Source organism: Theobroma umbraticum, unplaced genomic scaffold, assembly GCF_002168275.2.
Source record: "Theobroma umbraticum cultivar Fairchild unplaced genomic scaffold, ASM216827v3 scaffold_86.0, whole genome shotgun sequence".
Classification (NCBI taxonomy): Eukaryota; Viridiplantae; Streptophyta; class Magnoliopsida; order Malvales; family Malvaceae; genus Theobroma; species Theobroma umbraticum.
Genome location: NW_018397263.1, coordinates 2,915,880 through 2,938,120, shown reverse-complemented (window position 1 = coordinate 2,938,120; position 22,241 = coordinate 2,915,880). Strand labels below are relative to the sequence as shown.

The following is a 22,241-nucleotide window of genomic DNA, read 5'->3' as shown; positions in this document are numbered from 1 at the left end:
AATTATTGCATTAAGCGATTATAAAGAAAGATAAGTTGGTTATGGCTAAGGGATGCTGCCACGAGGAACAGGGAAGGCTGAGACTTGAAAGCGGCATCAGCCATAGCCTAAAGCCATTAGATGGTACAGAAAACAAGCTGTCCAGTTTGAGCGGTCTTGCAAAGTTGCGACATTATATAACCAAATCATCCAAAAAACAAACTGCATAAGACATAAAATATGATTTGCTGTAAGAAATTTGTTCCTTTGAGATTAACAACAGTCAACAGGGTAGCACTAAAAAGCTATGTAACTTACAAGCTCTCTCTTCTCCTAAGATACTAGTATGTATTAAATTAAATGAGAACAAAAATATTTCATCCTAGCCTCAAAATTATTTGCTGTCAATTGACCACGGCAGAGTGGCGGGAAAAAGAGGCCACCACTCAGCCATGCTCCTCTAACACTAGCTAAACAATTTTCAGGAATCATCGGCTGTAGTTTTATTAGGAGGTCTCAGCCCCAGCAGCAGCATCTAAAACTCTCCACGCTTCCGTTTCAGGGTCAGCTAGCTCATGCGGGATCTGCAGAATTTCAGGTAAGAAACACATTGAGGAAGAGAACATATAAGTTCAAAAATTTTTCTGAAGGCTAACCTTTCCATATATGTTTGTCTTTGTTGGAGAAGCCCCATTAGCCAGCAACAGTCGTAGTACATCCACATGCTCACCTCGTGCTGCATGATGAAGAGGCTGACAAAACAGGGCCATACAGACATGAAGTAGTCATGAACAAGACTTAAGTAGTATGTAAAATACATTTGGTATTCAGACAAACAAGGGAGAAAGACTGAGAGGGAGGAAAAAACTAAGCAGCTGTTTCATTTTAGTTGGTCATTTTAAGTACCCCTTGATAAGAGACCAAAGAATTTCCATTCTTATTTGCTTAGATAAAATTTTTGACCAGTGTGCAATCATATGAGCCAAGCAGAACAGAATCCATTCAAGATGGTTCAAGTATTATGTAGTACTCACAGTATCACCTTCCGCATCAACTGTATCTAGCACCCTTTTCAGACATCCAGCGTTGGTGGCGGTGCCAAGTAGAAGTTGTACTATATCAATAAATCCTGAAAACGTCATCGGAAAAGAAAGAAAAAAAAGTCAATACCTAATTAGAGATAAAGATTCTACACAAAAATATACAGCCTACCCCCTGCACAGGCATCATGTAAAGGAACTGCCCCATCTTCATCCTTGGCCTCCAAATTAGCCCCTCTTTCCAAAAGTAGCTGCATGGGATTAAATTATCAATCATAAGATTTTTTTGGGCTAGAACATAAACAGCATCCAAAATAACCAATGGGAAGAAACATCAATATCAGGACACTGACCTGGACACAAGGTAGATAACCATAAAGGCAGGCAAGATGGAGAGCTGTATCCCCATCTTCTACAGGTTCATCGATGCTGCCATTCAAGTTGTCTACATAATCAAGTGAAAAATAAAACGCATCAGCAGGAGGTACAGTACACAAGGACATTTTAATGTGCAATTGATATGAAAGAAACAGCGTAGCCGGTGTTCCTTTGTGAGAACATATGTTGTGTAACAAGCAAACGAGTATAAATCCTTCCATCTCAATCAATATCTACCAGTGAGGTTACATTGCCAGCAAAAACCAAAACTCAAAACTACAATAAGCAATTAGACTTGCTCAGAAATTTGCCTCAACTTCAGCTCATTCCACTTTTCATGTATCATTATAAACTATAAATCATATATGCAAAGCTTTCATTTCTAAGTCGCTATGGATATGTTAACTACCCACTTCCTTCTATCATTAACAAACTTAGATCAACATAAAAGATATTCCTTTACTTCATCTATTTCCTATAAACACTTTCATCATTTCCTTCGAATTCCAATCTCTTGACCAAGTCTACAAAAAAGGTTCCCATTTTGATTCACAAGTTAATTACTATTACCAAACCAGCATTAACCCAAAATTACTACATGCTTAAGAAATCAAATAGAACTGAAATAGGTTATCTTAAAAACTCATAAAAACACCCAACAAAAAAAGACTGTCATGACAGATCAAAACAACCCCCAAACCACTAATCTTTTTAAGTTTCAAAAAGGAAAAGGATAAAACCGCAGGGTTTTATGGTAATCAAACACCAAAATTTAATGAACGAAGCTAAAACAAAGAGAAGAAGAAGGAGAGAAAAGTAGAAGTAAACGAGGAAGGGAAACAACCTAGGGCGAGGCGAAGAGCGTCCAGGTCGCCGAGCTGGGCGGCGGCGGCGAGGTCACGGAGGTGAGGAGGAGTGTCGGCTTCAAGGTCCATTTCCAGACCGTTTTCTTCAAAGAGAGCGTTTTCGTCGTCGTGCTCGTCTTCTTCCATCAATCCATTGCGTCTCCCTGGAACCGCCATTATTTTTTTTTCGAATTGCTATTTCTCTGTTGTTTTCTCTTTGTTTTGGTTCCTACGGAGAATTAATTAACCTACGATTTTGAGGGGGTTTCGGTTTAGAAGCTTTGCCCCATCAGCAAATTTTCTTTTTACCTTTAACAGCAATAGTATGTATTATTCTTTTTCTTAATTAAGATATAAAACATAATTAAAAAACAATCTCTCAACCATTTAAAAAATTTTAAATAAACTTTTAATTTTTAAAACAAAATAAACTTTATGACTAATGTCACAAGTTGAAACTTATGCCTAATCAATATAAAACACGAACTTATGTTTTCTACCTAAAAAAATATATAATAAATAATAGAATGTTTGTGTTTAGATACCAAAAACTCATTCCATCAATTACTAATGTAGAATCTATAATATTCTACATGTTCTTTACTACAAAAGAAATGGATTCGTACATTAGTCTAAGTTTACTTACACACCATTGTATCTCTCATGGAGTTCATTGTGAAATTTGTGATATTTTACCTACTTTTTACCACTTAAGGAAAGGACTCTTACATTAATCCGAGTTTATCTACCTTATTGTATCTCTCATAGTGTCACTGATCTTATCAAATATATAGAAGAGAGCACTCTTATACTAGTCAAGTTTACATACACCCTTGTATCTCTCATGCGATCCACTAATCTTACCAAATATACAAAGGAGAGGGACTTTTACAATTATTTGAGTTTACAGAGTCCTTGTATCTCTCATGGGGTCGACATTGGTGGTCCACTGATTTTATATCAAACATCACGGGTTGAAACTTAATTAAGCTTAATCTTGTACGGTTTTAAACTCTGAAAATAAAACTTAAGTAAACCTATAAATTATGAACTCACATTCTCAACTCAAAAAACATATCTAATAAGTTGTGAAAAACTCATATTTATATACCTAAGATCCATTTCATGTCTTTCTAATGTGATATCCGTGACAACTAAGGCTTAACTAATTGTTAATAATAAAAATATTATTTGTCATTTTATACTCATATGACGTTAACATGATGTGCTAATGTGACGATAATACTAAAAGTGAAAATATTACATGACAATGTCATTATGTCATATCAGTATAATATAAAACTATCTTGATTAAGGGGGGGGGGGAAAAGTTAAAAATTTGAATTTTTTGATATTATTTATTGGAATTTTGACCTGCATAAGGCAATCAACAATCAGTGAATGAAATCTAGGTTTGGGGTAGAAGGTAGAGTAGAGAGACAAAAGAGTTAGAGAGAAGGAAAGAAGGAAAGAAGGATAAAAAAAACAATTTAAATGTGCTTTAAATAATTTTATCAAAACGATGTAGTTTTGTACAAAAGAGAAAAGAAAAAAAATAATTTTTTTATCTACACATCAATTTCGTCTACCACATTAGTGTTATGTCAGCACTACTAATGATTTGGACAAAAATAGATAAGAGGAACTTAATTGCATAAAATTTTAAAGTGTAAAAACTAAATTAACTAGTTTTGAGATAGAAAGATTAAATTGAGGAAAAAAAATGTATAATACAGCAACCTGTGATGTATTTTGACCAAATAATATAATACTCATGAGGTATCAGTATTTCGTATAATACAAGAACTGAGATGTACTTTGACCAAATAGTATAATACTCATGAGGTATCAGTATTTTTTAAAGAAATGTTGACTATTTGTAGATTTAAAATGACTAATTATGGGTGTAACTTTTTTTTTTTCTGGTAATTGTTAACATATAAAGCACTATGAAGCATGAAGTATCAAAACAGAAAACATGCAAAAATATGACGGGGGAGGTGTATATGTACATAGTTGCGTTTTCGTTAGTTCTGAAAGGGAAAAAGGTAGGAACTAGAATGTCATAACTATAAACAGGCTTTTTCTCTGCCCCACACTGGTCTTTCCATTGAACTTGATGGTCATGTTTGGGCAATAAGAAATGGTCAGAAAGAAGCAGATATTTGTATTCTATTCTGCCCTGGATACTAATCCTCTGCACTCCAACCATAGATTCCTAAAATCCTATGTATTGACATGGTCTCTAGTGTCTGCTCCAGGGGCCAACTCGGTGGGACATTGGTAGATTCAGGCCTTTCACCCCAAAGCCAAGACTTGCGTGCTTGAGTTAGAAAAAAGGGAAATACCCAAATTCAACTATGCATAATATACCAGGATGACTTACCTTTGCATATGCCCATCACATCTGCAGAAACTGATCTCCACTGCAAAACTTACACTTTGTATATGCTCCTCTTATTAATTGAGTGGCCACCACGGCCAGCATGCAGAAAAGAAAAAAGCTTTTTGCCCTCAACAACCACCAAAAACATTAAATACCATCTAAATTGTACGTGAAATTGTAGGCCTCTTGGTGGCCATGAATATTAAAGACTTTAGGATTGGGTTAGTTCTTGTTTTTTTTAGATGATGTGAGACCACCATACATGTGCCAATGTCAAATGAAAATAATCCCCTATTTCTCTCTGTCAACTCTCTCTCTCATGGATTTGGATGCCCCGAGCAAAGTGCTTCACATGGCGTGGCTTTTTAATACCCACGAAATATGCCCATTAGCCCCATTTGACAAACTCTAAAATTTTTAAATAACCTCTTTAATTCATTGTTACTTTTCTCTCTGTCTCTCTCTCTCTCTCTCTCTCTCTCTCTCTTAAGAGGCTGCTATATATTTGCATGGAAAGTGGAGCAAGACAAAAAGGAAAAAACTAGGTATATGTAAGAGTTGGTTGTCCTCTTTGATCTTACAATGAATGGAGTCCTTACATATATATACTTATTTGTGACAACACACGTTCACCTTCACTTGAAGACAAGTATAGGATGAGAGATATCTCTAAAGGCACTTTTTGCAGTGATCCAGTCTCAAACAACTTAATGCTATCATTGTTTTCAGTTTGTAGACGTTTTGGGTCTCAAACATCTTTTGACAAGAATGCTGCTAAGACTAACCTAAATCAAGTAAACAATCAGACTCTTCCGCTCACTAATCACCTTAAGCATAGATCTGTTATCAGGTCCGGTTCTTAATTAAAGTTTGGCTACTAAGTCAGGCTGTTTGTTTAAGGAACTAACAAAATTAATTTGGCCACTTGTTTGTTCACATGGGTCACTACATTAGCTGTGGTTTTAAATCTGAGTGTGAGAGTCTGTGTGTGTGTAGTGTACTTGACCTAAGTGCATAGGTGGATCCATAAAAGGAGGGCAGTTAGCAATCTGGCTGGGTTGCCATCCGTTTAATTTTTGTCATATTAATGAAACAGATAGACAGAGACGGAGCTTTAGCTTTCTTGCAAGCCAAAAAAGAGAACCTAATCCACCACTTTCGGTTGTGGAATTGGTGGTGGCAAACTCATGCCAAACACCCCCTCCCTAATTCTCCTTTGCTCTCCTTACTCCTCTCTCTCTCTCTCTCTCTCTCTCTTTCTTTCTACTTCATCACATGCTTCTTTATCTTTTTATGGATCAAATGCTACTATGAAAAAACAAAATCTAGCTATAGCTAGCAACTTTACCAAAGAATTTTTCAACTTCACTAACATGGAACAAGCTAAATTTAAACGAATTCAAAGAATGGACAATTATGAATGATATTAGTGAGAAATAATGTTAATCATACACATTGATTTTTGGGTGACAGAAACTTCCCCCCAAAAGAATTAAAAAGATATTGGACTTGCATTTCTAGTAATGGCAATCAACCAAAGAAGAAGCCGAGAAAACCAGTAGCTTTTCCTTGGAAGCAAAGGAAAATTTAGTTTCCCTGAGATGATCATCTTCCGGTGCCGGAAGGTTAAGATCCAACTGCAGAACAGTTCTAGGTTTCTTGGACTCCTGTGATTCAGGACTTCTTGTTCCAACACTCAAAGCTGTTGTAGCTGTTGTTGTCGGTACATTAGTAAACGTCCTGTGTCTCCTCATATGACCCCCAAGAGCTTGTCCGGAAGAGAACTCAGCACCACAAATCGAACATTCATGAACTTTGGATTTGCTGCTATTGCATAAAACAGCCTTATTTGTTATTTGGAGTGAAAGGGCTGTGTTCATGTTGTTGAATTGATCGTCATCCTCTCTCACAAACACCAATCCTTTATTCTCTTCATTATTAACCTTGGGCTTCTTATGGCTTGCTCTGTGTCCACCAAGCGCCTGGAACGAAGAGAAGCACCGGTTACATGTTTTGCACTGGTGAACATATATCCCCGTCTTGCTTGTTGTTGCCAAAGAAGCCGGTTCTGATGGTTTTATTCTTGTTTGGCCTTGAGCCAAAAGTATTAAACAATTGGCCATGTCTTCTTCTTCTTCCGTGCTAATTTCTGTTAACTCATCAACAGATGTTGTTGGCGAAGCAACAGCTCTTTCAAACCCTCCCGAATCATCAGTATTTCTCCCACCTTCGCCTCCACTTTCTCCTCCGCTAGATGTCGTGCTTGAAGCCATCACCAAAGTCAGAGGCGACAGCGGCCTTGGACGCTTGGTACGCTTGCCTTTGATGATTTGCAACTGATCTTTACAAAGAACAACTTCCTCCTGACCCTCCATCATCATCATCTCTAATTATATACAACAAAAAGCTTGGAAAAGAGAGAGAGAGAGATGGATGATTGGATGTATGTGATGAAAGCAAGAGAGAAGGGAGTGGATGTTAATATGCAGAAGATATGTTAATTCAGTGAAAGGTTTCTATCAGGAAAAAGAGTCAAAAAAGAAAAAGATTGAAACCCTGTGAACAGTTACCCTGGAATTTGCTTTCCAGTATTGTGTTTCCAACCTTGGAAGTTATAAGTATATATAGGCACAATACAAAAACACAAGTGTATATAATAAGAGAGAGGGAGAGAGAAAGGTGTTGCATTACATATGAAAGGGAAGATGCAATGTCAGTATGCGAAGGCGAGGAAACGAGTGAGATTCGGTTGGCTTTGAAGCAAACCCATTACTTTTTCCCAACGATTCCCTTCTGGGAGGATTGGTTTGCAAGCCTGGAACCACAGAATTTGCGCCTCTCCACCCCCCTTTTTTCTCCTTTTATTTGCTTTTCTTGCTTGGAGTTTCTGTTAGTCTTTGTTAATACTTTTTGTAACCTGGTTTTTTTAACTGCATACAAAACTACTTTAATTAAAACTACCTTTGCCCCAAGTTGGTATTTTGAATGGTTGTTTTGGTGACTAGTTTGGAATAATAAAGCTCCCTTTAACTGATCAATATAACTATTAATTAATACTACTTTCTTAAGCCAACTAACACCAGTATGCTTAATCCCGTAGCCATTCCCTTAATTACTGCCATTTAGGCCACCCCTCTTGATATTAAGTCATTAGATAACCGAATGGGTCAAGACTTCTCAAGACATTAGTTACTCCCTACAAAAAGGGCTCTCCTTGTATTAGTGTTTACCATATATATATATGTATATATACAGCTTTTTACCCTCATACTTAGTTGTCTTAATTTCTGTCTCTAAAAAGGATATTACAATGTCTAAAATTTCAGTTTTAATTATATGGACATTGTGTTAACCCAGTACTCAATCAAGAAGATCATGTGCAGTTGACCCACCCCCAGTCGTGAATTATATATACAGGGTTTGCTTCTTGGGTGGTCAATAACCCCCCCAAATCACGCCGGCTATGTGATCCAAATAATTTGATGAATTTCCTAATCTATTTACCCCAATCATTTGAGGTTGGTAATGGCCACAGAAAAACAGTGACAGCCTTTCCATCAAAACACAGCAGTACATTCTATAAAAAGTCAATCATCAGAGATTATTTTTGTGAACCCTTCCTTTGGAGTTAGTACAGACCAAGAAGATCATTTGTTAATACAGTAGTGTGAATTAATTGGCATGTTCCATTTCTCTAAATTAATGAACCAGTTGACTTTAGCAACATAAACAAATTTGTGGGCAACATCATGCATATGTATGCATTCATTTCTTAGTATAACTATTGTAAATTATTTTTGTACATTTGAGAAATATTAAGAAAAAGCAACGAATTTGATCCTCAGACGCCAAAGAAAAACAACAATCATGTCAGGTTAAGTCGGAATTTCTCATATAAAGTTATAGCCAAAACAATTAGTTGCATAGAACATTCTTGTTTTCTGTGAACAAGGCAGTTTGCATGTTGGAGTCAAGCAATCTGCGAAGCATGAACCGACCATCACATAAATTTTATAAAATGCAAGGACGGCGAGCTAGGTCACAGTTGCAACGGAGGAAGGGAGGGTTTGCCAATTCTACAAGAGAGTGTATGCCAAGTGAATGATTGGAGGGGAGGAGTGTGTCGTGGATGGGATAGATTCTTGGCGTAAGGAATTATTATTTGGGAAGAAAGGATTGTGAGAGGCAAGTAAGGGCAAACGCCAGCATCAGCAGTAGTTAGTGACCTAAAGTAAAGCATCAAACTCTCAAACAATTTCTTTGTGGATTTGGTGGGTGAAGTACTTAAAAATGGAATTTCTTTTCTATGAATTTGTTCTTTGCTTTCCATGCTCTTTTCTTGTTTCCTTAACTCTTCCTTGTACTGCTACTGCTTCTCCACCCCTTTACCTTACATTGTACCTGGAATATAGAAGAATAGAATTATAAGATAATGCAATTTGTTATTCAATTTTAGACAAAATGGAGAGCAAGTCTTCTAGCTGGTGTGTGAACACGTTTTAGGAAGTATGATGTTTACACCTCATACATGTAAAAAAATATCCCAAATGAAAAATGAGAATGATCAATCAATAATTGATTAACTTTGCAAGGGTTTTCCTTGCTTTAATTTATACGGTTTTAATTAGCTTTTAAGGAATGATTTGACACTGAATCATTATTATGGAGAATATGCTTTAAAAAGAATAAAACAGCCGATTACTCTTGTTCTTGGTGTAACAATATTGATCAGATGGAGGATAATCATGGAGAGACAATACGAAGTGAATTATTGATGATAGTGGTACAGGACTAAGGAAGCTCCTTCATGAAGGGAAGTTTCATGGAATGTGAATCTAATAAGAGAGTTTCAAAGCTGCAATGATTATAGAGAGAAAGAGACAATGTTTCATATATATTTTTTAAATTCCTCTGTAACAAGACATTGTGGGGTTGGATTTGGAGTCGACTCAATGCACTATATTTTAGTGCTGCACAATTCATATATTTCAACGTAGTTTCCACTTGACAACTTAAGGTTTTTTCGACAGTTAATTTGTAGATTGTCCTTTCTAGTTTTCTACTACACTAAATCCTATTAATTTATAGGTCACTTGCTTTCACATGTGAGAAAAGAAAATCTTCCCTACTGTCTTTAGCAAGCTACAGTACTGTTAGTCTGTCCCATGAAGCATGAGACTATATTGCCTTTAATTTATATCAACCTTGCTAATTAAAACCTATTAGATTTTAGTTTTTTTTTTTTTCTGTTGAAGGAAGGGAAGTTTTGAAATATGCTAAGTGATCATGCGTATTTTAATCATTAATTTAAATACTTAGATGGGTGTGATTATGCTAACATTAATACATCGAATTTCATCAAAACACCACATTACATCCCTTAAAAAACAATTAAATATTCAGATGTATACTGAAAATTTGATTTAATAATAAAATTTCAAATAATTTATTAATGATAAAGTTTCGATTAATTTATTAAGATTATGGGGCAGAAAATTCCAAGTTGCAAGCACTAAAACCTTTGTTTCATGCAAATATGATCGAGTACTCTTATGGCAGCAATTCATCATTTAGAAGTTGCAATTTAATGCTTGGTTCTGTTGAAGAACTGGTGGTAATGGGGAGGTTCGGGTAGAAGTAGTGGTCACAGTACTATGCTTTTGAAGTAAACCACTTTAGAAGTTGCAACTACAACACCAGAACAGCAAAGACAAGTAACCAAGGAAATGTCTTTCTTTCCAAAGATAACGACTTGATGCCCACTCCCACCAAAAGTTATCTGATTGTTTGAAATGTATAGACCCTTTTGTACAGCTCAAAACCTCTATCTCTCAAAATTAGCAAATATTTTGATTTAATGAAAAATCATTAATTTAATAAATTATCAAGACGTATATATGGTTCACTATTTATATTTTTTGAGTTCAAACTTAAATTTAAGGATAAAATACTCTCATTTTTTTTGTTTTAGTTGAAATTTCAAATGGATCTATTAATTTTCAAAATAGACATTTCACCAAAAAAATATAAATATCATTAACAAAGATTACGAAAAGATTAAAATACTTTTTATTTCTTTATTGATTTTAAAAATTATTATTATATTAAAAAAAAAAAGAGCACCAATCGGTGCTCCTTAATTCTCCAAGAAATGAGAGCACCGGCCGAGGGAGGAGGGAAGTACCGGTGCTTCCCAAGGGGAGCCCATTTGAGGCTCCCTAAAGGAGCATTGGGCTCCCCAAGGGGAGCACCTGATCCAGTGCTCCCTTAAAAGTCCCAATCGAACTTCCCAAGGGAGCTTTAATGCTTTCCATTTAAAGAGATTTTTTTTAATTAATAAAAAAATTAATAAAATTATATAATAATAATTTTAAAAATTAATTAAGAGTAAAATTATTTTTTTATTTTTGTTATGTCATCAAATTGATAAAAACATTAATAGTTGACTAATGGCCAAACCTAAATGTACAATTAAAAATATTTTTTTGAAACGGGGTGTCTATTTTAAAAATTAATAAATCTTCATATAATTTCGATCAAAACTTAAGAGATAAAGCTATTTTATTTTATTTAAATATTTATATATTTTTTCGAAGGTTCATGGTGTGTTTGCTATTCAAAATTGTATATTGAACATTTAGACTACTCACAATTAAGAGATTAATTTGTGTATGTGTGTGTGTATATATATATATATATAATACTTAATAATGTTTAGAGATGTGCACGAGTAAGGTAGTTATTTTTTTAAAATATCTAACTCGAACCTATATCAAAATATTCTAAATACTACCCATTAAATATCTTATTATTTTTATGTATATTATTAATGAAAATTAAATTAATAAATTAAAATCAATTTTAAAAAAATAAATTAAATGAGAGCTAATGATATGTCAAAGATTTCAGAAAGAATAACTGAAATGTAACAAAAAAAATTATAATGAATTGATCAATTTATATAGAATTAAGCTGTGGCTTAATTAATTTATACTAGCGTGATAATTTTCAATAATGCGTCTAAATCTATAGATCAAATACAAATAGTATGAAAAGTTAGGTTAATAATTCTTAAGCAATTAACAATATTGTGATGCTTTTATGGGTAACTAATTATAGTGAAAAAGAAGTAACAATAATTGGAGTATTAAATAAAAAAAATCAAGCAACTAAAAGAAATTCAAATCTATGGTATTGTGAACAAACCGAACTGGGTAGCATAGAGCAATATGGGCGAAAGTAGAAAACCAGGAACTGACCCATCTCCATGGATGCCTCCAACAAACAAAAGTAGCAAACCCTTGAATATCTGATAGCTTTGGGTCAGGTCTCGACTATCCCAAGCTTACTTAGCAAATCCAAGCTAGGGGCATAACTACTGGACCCTAGATGAAGGGGCTGTCCTCTCCATTTTAATTCCAGGTGGACCTTAACATTTATATGCCATAGGCCCTTAAAAACTTTGCATCAAATTTGCAGTGGGCCTTGTGGCCTTGCATCTCCACCATCCCCTCTCCAAAAACCCAAGTGGAATATTACTGCAGTTCCTGAACAAGCACACACCGCTGGCAATACACTTAAAACTCCTTCAATTCCAGAACGGCTAGGAACTTGGCAGAATTAAAGATAAACAGCTCACAAAAACATAACCAACTTCTCAGCTTTCAACACATCAGTTCATTTATAGGAATGTTAACGGGTAAGGTATTCAAACCCGATTAGTAAATAAAATTACTAAACTCTATAATTACTCGAATAATTTTTAAATTTATTACTTTAATCCGAACCTTAATACATACTCACAATTCGATAATTACTCAAATCAGTTTAAAAATCCAATTATATAAAAAATTATTAAAATACTCTTCATGAAAACCTAATTATCTGAACTCAAATTTGTATCCGTATTTATATACAATAATATTTATCTCCATATTTCCTATAATTCACTAATAATTAAATTTATAAAAATATATAAATAATAAAATTTAAATTTAAATAATCAAAAATAAATATCTTAAATATCAACTTAAATAACTTAAAATAAATATCCAAACAACAACTTAAACAACATTACAAGTTTAATTAACTACATGGGTTTGTTATTAATTACATGAAATTAAAAAAATAAGTAGGTCCAAAACTATTTTAATCTAACAACTTCTATTTAAGTATATATTTTATAAATATATATATATATATAAATATATATTATAATTAATAATTTTATAAATTATAATTTTTGTAACATTAATACAAAATAAAAAGTAAGCATATTTATATATTTAAAGTATATATATAATAATAATAATTATATCCTTTATAAATTAACACAATATATAGAGTATATGTATTAAAAGATATTATAAATTAATTAATAATTATAATTTCATAAATTAATTTAATTAACAATATAGATTTGTATTTAATTATATAAAATTAAAAAAAAACATAATCGGGTTTTGGTAGCGGATACCCATGGTTGGTACTTGAACCCTATCCGAACCCTGATACATATAGTAAAATTACTATTCAAACCAAATTATAAAGTATCTTAATCTTATATAATCGGATTGAGTATGTACGGGTACCCTGTAATAGGGTACCCACTGCCATCTCTATTCATTTAAATGGTGATTGGTGAGACGCCATCAAGTTGACAATAAAATGACATTTAGTATTTTACAATGTAATGTGATTATAGATAATGTGATTGTAAGTAATATGATTATAGAAAAAAAATATTATAATATTTGGTATAAAATCAAAATAATACTTAAAATGTAAGGAATTTAGTATTGCAGCATTTGATTTATAAGTACTTTGTTGAGAATATAATATTAATTTTTAAAATTATCTTTATTTATTAAAGTGAAAGTTTAATATATTTGTATATTTTATTACTAATTTTTATATAATATCATCTCTTAAATATATTTTTAATGTCATATATTTTATTTTTATTTCTTATTATGATTTTATATATTTATTTTCATTTCTTTAATATAATATTTTATATTATATATTTCATTTTAATTTCTTTTACCTATATTATATACATTTTAATTTCTTATATTTTATTTTATTTTAATTTCTAATTCTTATATTATATATTTTATTTTAATATTTTTTATTTTAATTATAACATTACAAAATATCTTTAACAAAGTAATAAAATTAAAAGGTCAATATACCTCTAATACCATTACAAAGTATAATTTTAAGTGATTGTATTAGTTTTGAACTATAATTACATTACATTTGTCAATTATAATGTGATTGCATTACAAATGTATATTACAGTGATCTGTTAAAAAATAAATATTGTAATATAATTTAATTGAACACATTAGGAGAATATACTCACTTTTTTTATACCAAATACCTAAATAAAAAGTCATGAAATATACAATTTTTAAGTCAACTTGTATAACCGCATCTTATGAAACAGTAGCATCAAACATGTGCAAATCTAAAAATTTATTTTATGAAATCTTGAGTGTACGTCGGACTGTCCATTGTACTCGTTGCATACTCTTTACATAAGTGTGCTTATTTCAGGTATAGTGCTAACTATCTGATTTAATGTTGATTAATGTGAGGTTTGAAAATAAGTGATCTTTATCTTTCCATGGCATAGTGAACTCATGGTTATCTGCTTGCAAACTTTGCCCACCAGTATCTTGGACGGTGGATTCTGGGAATCATTCCAAATCTTAGAACTCTGCAGTTTCACAGATGCTGCTGGGATTGGCTCACAGTCAATTACAAGCCGTATTCTATGACCAAAAATCTCACGGACTCACTCTCTCACCCTGCCCCCACATGTTTGTCTTTTATAACACACTTCTCTTTTCAAGCATATTTTTAAATTTTCAGCCATAAAATTTTCTACAGCCCCTGGAAAACTCCTTAAACTTCTTCCCTTTGCTTGCGTAATGGCATGTGATTTTTACATGTAAAGAATTGACCTACACAAAACAATGAATGTGATGCTCTTAAATTTCTTTTCTAATTAGTCACCATGTACATTAATTTCTTGGACTGGTGTTAATTAAAGATAGAAGAATGGACATTCTCTAGATCAGAAGTAGTAGAAAAAACCCAATCTTTTATTAAGAAAATCAAAATTCTAATAGAAAATGGTTGATGGTTTTTAGAGCTCATGATCAAGGCCGAGGTCTGTTTCATTGCTAATTAATGGAAGGGGACAACATAAGCAAAAGATTCTTACTGGCTTGCTCCACTGTTTGAAAACGAAATCATAGAGCTGAGTGTGCCCTATCATAATACATAATTGCTTCAGTTTATATGACGGAAAGGCCACCTGATGAAGACTTCATTTCGCTAAGGCTGAGCTACATGTATGCAAAGGGCCCTGATTGCCTGGATTTTCCATGGCTGTGGCCCGTGGGTCTGAATTTTGATTCTGTTGAGAAAGTTAGTTGTCTGGTGAGAAAACTTTGAACATAGAAATTTTATTCTTTAGTTGAATCTGGGGCTCCAATAATGTATACAATGGTACTCATATATCTTAAGCAGTACTACTTATAATGACAATGATGATAATAATTAAACACCTGAAAATGGAGGACTATTATTCTTCTTACGATGAAATTAAGAGTGCATTGTTTTTTCCTTTGTTTTTTGAAGTAAGCCAAGGCTTCATTCATTAATCATTGAACATTTTTTGTCCATTATCAATTTGTCAAGTAATTATCAAATTCATAGAGAGGTACGTCCTTCGAGCTTTGGGACTTGGTCCCCCATGGTTCACCTACCCTCCTTAGCAAGTAGATTTTCCCTAGGGCTGTGGCTTTTGTCCCAACTCTATTCTAACCAGTTAACCGAAACAAAGAGGTGCATCCTTTTCCCTGATAAGTTTATATGAATTGCTCCAAAATATAAATTCACATTCAGGAGATTAAATGCCTTTATATAAGTTTCATTTTATTCTATTTTTCATATGACAATAGCCCAAGGCACCATTGAATCACGTTATCAATAGTTAGGCATCAATCATTCTCATAGAATCGAGTTTGGATCCTCCCTCAAAGACAGAAGTGTCTAAGACTAGTATAGACTGAGCCACTTGTTTGACTGGTTGACAACAAGGGGGAGAGATGGTCCAAACCGTGAACTATTTCACTGTAATTCCTTTTTATTTTACTTTTGTAATTATTTAATTATAATAAAAAATATGCTTCTTAAATCGTGATGGTAAAGATCCGTAGTGGGCCTTCACCACTAGTTGGAAGGGGATTGGGCTACAGCTGGCACTCAAGGGTTTGCTACTTACGGTGCCCAACCAACCAATCACCACTGCCAGCCTGGTGGTAACATGCTTTGTTCTCATTCTGCCCCCATCTTTCACGTACACCCTCACGTGCCCCACTGCTCTTTTCCACATCATATCCCATCTATTAATTTCACCAATGAAAAGGACAAACTGGAAACATGAAAATTGAGAAACAAGTAACCATGACTGAATTTAAATACATTTCCTTAATCTTCAATCCTATATAATTCAATTTTAAGTGGTTGACTTGTTGGTATTACTTGTAAATGATTTTAAGTGATTAATACCTTCCAAGCTTCATGCCTTTTACCTATTTTGTAATTTGAATTATGAGACTTTTTCCATAATTTGTTGTTGTTTTGAAGCAAATATCAAAAGATTGATGAATGTGGGTATATAGTTGATTTGTTGAAAGAATTAATTTGACTTTTATATTTTTTATTAACTTAAAAAAATTCAAACTTATTTTTTTAATAAAATAAATATATATCAAGAATTGAATCAAACCCTTAAAAAAAATTTACTTTCAGATTGATAATCATGTCCGCAAAATGCTCAGTGATCCAAAAAGAGATTTAACAGAAGTTTCTAGCTCTCCATGCTATAAATCATGCATGTGCTGCAGTTACAAATCCAAGTGTTTTAAATTCAAATCTACAAACAAAAAGTTGTAAAATCTTGTCTCTATTTGGAAAATAGTGGTAAATGATTAATGCTTGGAGAACGGTGGGATGTGAATAAATCAGTAGAGTTGGTAGCACTTGCCCTCTTGTCTATTATCTAATCATAATCGTAAGCTCCAAAAGGAGTCATTCTAATCATAACTTACTGAAATTAGGAAACCCATATGATAACCTTTATGGTTTTTAAATTTTTTATTAACTAATTCAACTTTTAATGTGCTTCCTCTCTAGGGTAAGGATATATAACTAATTTAGCACAACAGGCTCCTACCTTATCAGTTCTATTCTTTGCATTGTTCATTAATTAGAAAAGAAAGGTGTAAGTAAATAGACCCAAATCCAAATTTATTTCATTGCATCACATCCTTAATTCCAATATAAAATGTGGATTGCGATAGTTAACATATTTAATTGAATATGAATTCCACTAATGATATCATCAAATTTAATCAATAAAAATTTTATTAACAATTTGTTCGTAACTTTGAAAATAACATTAACAAAAATATTCTTTTAGTAAAATTTTTGTTGACAAAGCCCTGTTAGTTTCCTGCAATCTACTTCATTGAATAGCAATGAAACATTTCAATTATTTAAAATTAAGAGCTAATTTCTCGCATGAATAACTCTAAATTATGTATGCTAATTTTGCAAATAACTTTCTTATTTTAAAACAAAAAATAATGAGTTTGAAAAAGATGAGAACACTGCCAACGGTCACATTAGGCCAATGTCCAATATGAGTATCACCAAATGAATATACTGGCAAGTTGCAAACATCTTACTCTTTGTTCAATATAAACCAAACAAAAGGCTTGTATGCATGTGCATTATCTAATAGCTTGAGGAACATGAATATAAAATTTCGGTATCAATACTTTATACCCAAGATAATGAGTGATGTGACCTATATTCAAACTTCTTACAAAGCTATTTTCCAAGCTTCTAAAAATTCATCAATTGAACTTTTGATCGCATTTAAAATTTGTATTACTAAATCTTGAAATAATAATAATAACAAGAAGAAGAAGAAGAAGAAGAAAAGTGAAACCGTATTTACTCAAGTTGTAACTGGATAAGCAGGAGCCAGCTTGGATGAACTAATTATGGAGCTGGAATTAGTTGTTAATATTTCCGGATATAGAAGGAAACGACTGAATCACATAGAATAGGGTTAGGTTTGGCTAAAGTTATCAAATTTATAATGGGTGGATTTAATACCTCTAACTGATTTTCCCTTCCTGGTAATATTTTTTTCCTTTTATTGCATTAAACAACTTGTGCTAGCTATACTCAATAGAGAGGACATTAATAAGAATTAAAATTGTTACAGTTTTCGTTTAACAATTACATATCAAATTACTAATGATGAGTATCAGAATATTTGACTCATTAGTTAGTATATAATCCCTATTTAAAAAATATGATTCAAATTTCCCTTTTTTTAATTAAAAAAATCTAATAAGAATTAAAAAAATTCAAATTAATACCAATCTAAGTCCTTCCAATTGCTCTAGAGTTTTTCCCAAAGCACAGAAGGATTTGAAATTTTCAGGAAATGCTCTCATCAATTAGTGGATTAGCTGTCTTATTCACTAAACTGTTTGGCCTTGGCTTATATGAGGGGACCTGTTGGTAGCTTAAATCACAAATTGCCATTAAGCCTAGGCTTTACCAACCCTAACTTCCCAAGAACATTATATTAAATATTATCAGTAACAATGCTTTTTGGAATATGCTGAGGATAAACAAAATTCAGATCCTTATTTGAGGAAAGAAAATTGAATTTAGGTTTTTTAATTGGGTGGCCTTTTTCTTAGAAAAATAAAGTCCTTGTAGTGTGTTATGTACATTAGTGATCAATAAAGGGACTGTTCTCATATATGATGTCTACCTCTGGCAGCTGGATGGGACCATCTCTAGCATTTGCAATTGAAATTTTGGAATAAGACATTTTATAAATTCAATTAATGGACTCTCCCCTTCCCCAAACCAAACAAATGGTAACAATTAACAATACAAAAAACATTGTAAAACCCTCGTCTAATACAATCATTGTTGATAATTAAACCGCCAAAAGCTATGCCATTTGAGATATAAATGTTAATTTCTACACCAAAGGAGAAAGGTTTTTAAAGAGTTTTTGAATTATAACCATTGTTATAAAAGCAGATAAGGTGCTTTAACAGGAAAAATAGTTTGGGTTTGTAGCGAGTAGTGACACACAAGGCATGAGGATTAATTATTTCTATTCCGATTGAGAATAAGGCCCTTTTGCAAAGAAAGGCACGTTGGCTTTGTAATCATTCATTCTTCATTTTGGGTCATTGTTGTTGTACTCAATTATGCAAATGGGAATGCTAAGATGATACATAATTTCACTTTGTATCAGTGCCATTGAATGGTCGTAAATTCTGCTTCTCCCAATTCCTTTTCCCTATATTCAACTCTTTCCCACCAAAAGAATTGCAATGAAAAACACGCAAACTAAGTAATTAGTATTAAACTATTAATTTTATTAACGAAATTTATATTAATTATATATATTGTTATTAATGTGTGATGTGCGTACAGAAGGACAATTCAACTATCTTTAAAAATCAAAACGATTTGACTAATTCTTCTTTCTAGCTCATATAGTACTGGTTTATCAATAAAATTAAAATATATAATAACAATTCAACTTGTATATTTCACATGAGTTTATCCATCCAAAGATTCCTATCCAAACGAGAAAGCGCGAGTATGGTTTCCAATATCAATCCCCATCCTTCACGTTCTTCCCATTTTTGTTCATATATGGTATAAATTATGAGGAGAAAAATGGATTTTGCAAACCCAGCGTTGCTCAGCCCTCAGATTTCATGACCAACGGCCCCTCGGTTCCACGTGTCAATATCGGATTGCTTCAAGGCAGTCAGAAAACTTATCTTTTCCTTTCTATTTTCATTTTATATTTATTATTGTTCGGGCAGATAAAAAAGAAATAGTAATTCGATTTTTCGAGAGGAAGCGGGAAAGAGCAAAAAAAAAAGGATAAAACGCCGTACATTACTTGGCTCTTATCATTATAGACACGTGGCAATAATTCATCCACCTAACACTGTTCTGCTTCGCTGTCTTAACCTGCATGACCGGTAGCTCGGCTAAACCTATTTCCAAAGAAGAACATAAATAATCCATTTCACAGCCTGTCCACCAATCACCTTCCAAATAATACTCCCTCTCCCCACATTTTTTAACCGGTAACGGACTAATCCCGGTCACCACCGATTGCGCCTTTCAAATATAAGTAAGACCTGAAACTGAGAAGTGGAGACCAGACCAGACCAGACCAATACTCACTCAAACAGCACTCTCCACTCCGACCGGTTGATTTTTGATCAGACAGTAAGCATGCCGATCAGAAACATAGCCGTTGGCCGGCCCGAGGAGGCTACTCACCCAGATGCTCTTAAGGCAGCTTTGGCTGAGTTCATATCAACCCTAATCTTCGTCTTCGCTGGATCAGGCTCGAGCATGGCCTATAACAAGTTGACCGACAACGGAGCAACCACCCCTGCCGGTCTCGTAGCCGCCTCCCTAGCTTACGGCTTCGCCCTTTTCGTTGCTGTCTCTGTTGCCGCCAACATCTCCGGAGGCCACGTCAACCCAGCCGTCACCTTCGGTGCTTTTGTTGGCGGGAACATCACTCTTTTACGTGGTATCCTCTACTGGATCGCCCAACTCCTTGGCTCAACCGTCGCTTGCCTGTTGCTTAAGTTCGCCACCAACGGCCTGGTAACTTTACCATTTCCCCCCAGTTTCCGCTAGAAAATTAGTTATCGCCGTTAATTTGATATACAGTGTTCCTTTATTTATTTGTTTATACGTTATGGAGCTTCGCAGACTACACCAGCTTTTGGGGTATCCTCTGGAGTCGGGGTCTGGAACGCCTTCGTTTTCGAGATCGTGATGACATTCGGATTGGTCTACACAGTTTACGCCACAGCCGTTGATCCTAAGAAGGGAAGTTTGGGAGTGATCGCACCATTGGCAATTGGTTTAATCGTGGGAGCCAATATCTTGGCAGGTGGGGCCTTCGATGGAGCCTCAATGAACCCAGCTGTTTCGTTTGGACCTGCCTTGGTTAGCTGGACCTGGAAGAACCACTGGGTCTACTGGGCTGGACCTCTTATCGGCGGTGGGATAGCTGGGCTCGTCTATGAATTTTTCTTCATTAGCCACACCCATGAGCAACTCCCCAGCACCGATTATTAAGTGGTTTAATTAACCTTGTCACATGAAAACGGATTTTCTCCCGTGTACTTAATTTGTTGAGTTTTCTATTTTCTTCCCTTTTTTTCCCTTGTATTTTGTGTTTAATTTGTGGCCGTCGATCTCGTTTTCTTTTCATCATTATCATCATCATGATCATCGTGGCAGATGTTTGCAATTGCATGCCCTGGTATTTGTGTGGCAATATTTATGGAAACACAGGGCTGTAAATGTGAATTTGTGTTAGCTCTTCTCTATTTCTATGATTGCCTTTCCTTTTTTTTATTTGTATCTTTTTTGGTAAATTAGATAACTCGTCCAATTCCCGTGTCAAAAATAAAAGGAAAATCAGATCAATGTGACCTTTTTCTTGTTTTCTTTTTAATTCTGTCCCCATGCAAATCAATAAAAATCTTGCGACAGGTGTACAAGCCAGCAAGGTTCATTCATCAACTTAATTTGATCAGAAGGGTGAAACTTGATGGAACTGCTCATGGGGTTGGTAGAAGGTTCAAATCTCATTTTTGTCGTGTTCCTCAAATTTTCTAGAGTTGAAATATTATTTCTTATCAGATAATCAGTGATTTAACAGCAGTTTTTCGGCTTTGCGGAGGTCCTACCCACCTAAGCTGGCATTTTGGGTAGATAACTTTGTGTAAATGGTAAGGTTTTGACTAGGACGAGATGATTCTCCTACATAAATAAGTGGCCAAATACACACCTTAACAGTCGTGAACATTCACACGAAGTTGTCCTCCCTCATCCATGCTATCAACTATCATGCTGAAGGACTATAACTTGAAAAAATATAGACACTTTTCTAATCCTTTCGGTAAAGCCAAACTGGGTCTAAGTGTGCAATCTAGCAGAGGCTGCATTTTCTTCAAATGAGAAGAAACACGTTTTCTTCTTCTGCAAGTGACATTACTCACTGCTCACATAGAGATTCTCTCCCTCTGAATAATGATTCCTGAAGGCCGCGACAGGGCACGTGAAGCTTCAGGACCAACATGCACAGAGCATGGCCAGTTTACTTTTACGATAGGACCCAGTTTTCTTGTCATGTTCTTGCCATTTTTATGCTACTTTTCTGGTCTATTCGTTTTCAAACCGGAATGAGTGGGAGAGAGTAATTCCATCTCCACACTTTGGCCTTAACTTGGATATTTACTGTTGCCATTACTTGGCATGTGCTCGGCTGGAGATCAAGTAATGAAAATTGCTAGTTTCTCAGACGCCAATTCAATTCATGCTTCACTATTACTATACAAATCATAGCTTGAATAAACTTGAAAAAAGATCGGATGCATGTGCTGCTGATATTTCACTACCTAATTCTAACAGTTCTATCTTATCCCTAAGCAATAAGACTGA

The 22,241-nt window shown here is 34.0% G+C and overlaps 3 protein-coding genes across 3 annotated transcripts; 1 reads left to right on the top strand and 2 right to left on the bottom strand.

Annotated features, from left to right (window-relative positions):
- Nucleotides 1-206: 206 nt before the first annotated feature.
- LOC110420313 (Ankyrin repeat family protein) lies at nt 207-2,523 on the bottom strand. The gene is made up of 6 exons (XM_021433582.1): nt 2,242-2,523; nt 1,373-1,464; nt 1,192-1,270; nt 1,014-1,108; nt 636-731; nt 207-563 (listed from the first exon to the last, which is right to left on the bottom strand). Exons 1-6 carry the CDS (start codon nt 2,417-2,419, stop codon nt 486-488), a joined length of 618 nt encoding a protein of 205 aa, XP_021289257.1. The 5' UTR covers nt 2,420-2,523; the 3' UTR covers nt 207-485.
- A 3,512-nt stretch (nt 2,524-6,035) lies between these two features.
- Nucleotides 6,036-7,241, bottom strand: LOC110420312 (zinc finger protein ZAT5-like). The gene has a single exon (XM_021433581.1). The coding sequence runs from the start codon at nt 7,010-7,012 to the stop codon at nt 6,146-6,148; it is 867 nt and encodes a 288-aa protein (XP_021289256.1). The 5' UTR covers nt 7,013-7,241; the 3' UTR covers nt 6,036-6,145.
- A 12,674-nt stretch (nt 7,242-19,915) lies between these two features.
- Nucleotides 19,916-21,113, top strand: GAMMA-TIP (gamma tonoplast intrinsic protein). The gene is made up of 2 exons (XM_021433902.2): nt 19,916-20,390; nt 20,499-21,113. The coding sequence occupies exons 1-2, from the start codon at nt 20,007-20,009 to the stop codon at nt 20,868-20,870; spliced, it is 756 nt and encodes a 251-aa protein (XP_021289577.1). The 5' UTR covers nt 19,916-20,006; the 3' UTR covers nt 20,871-21,113.
- Nucleotides 21,114-22,241: the final 1,128 nt, after the last annotated feature.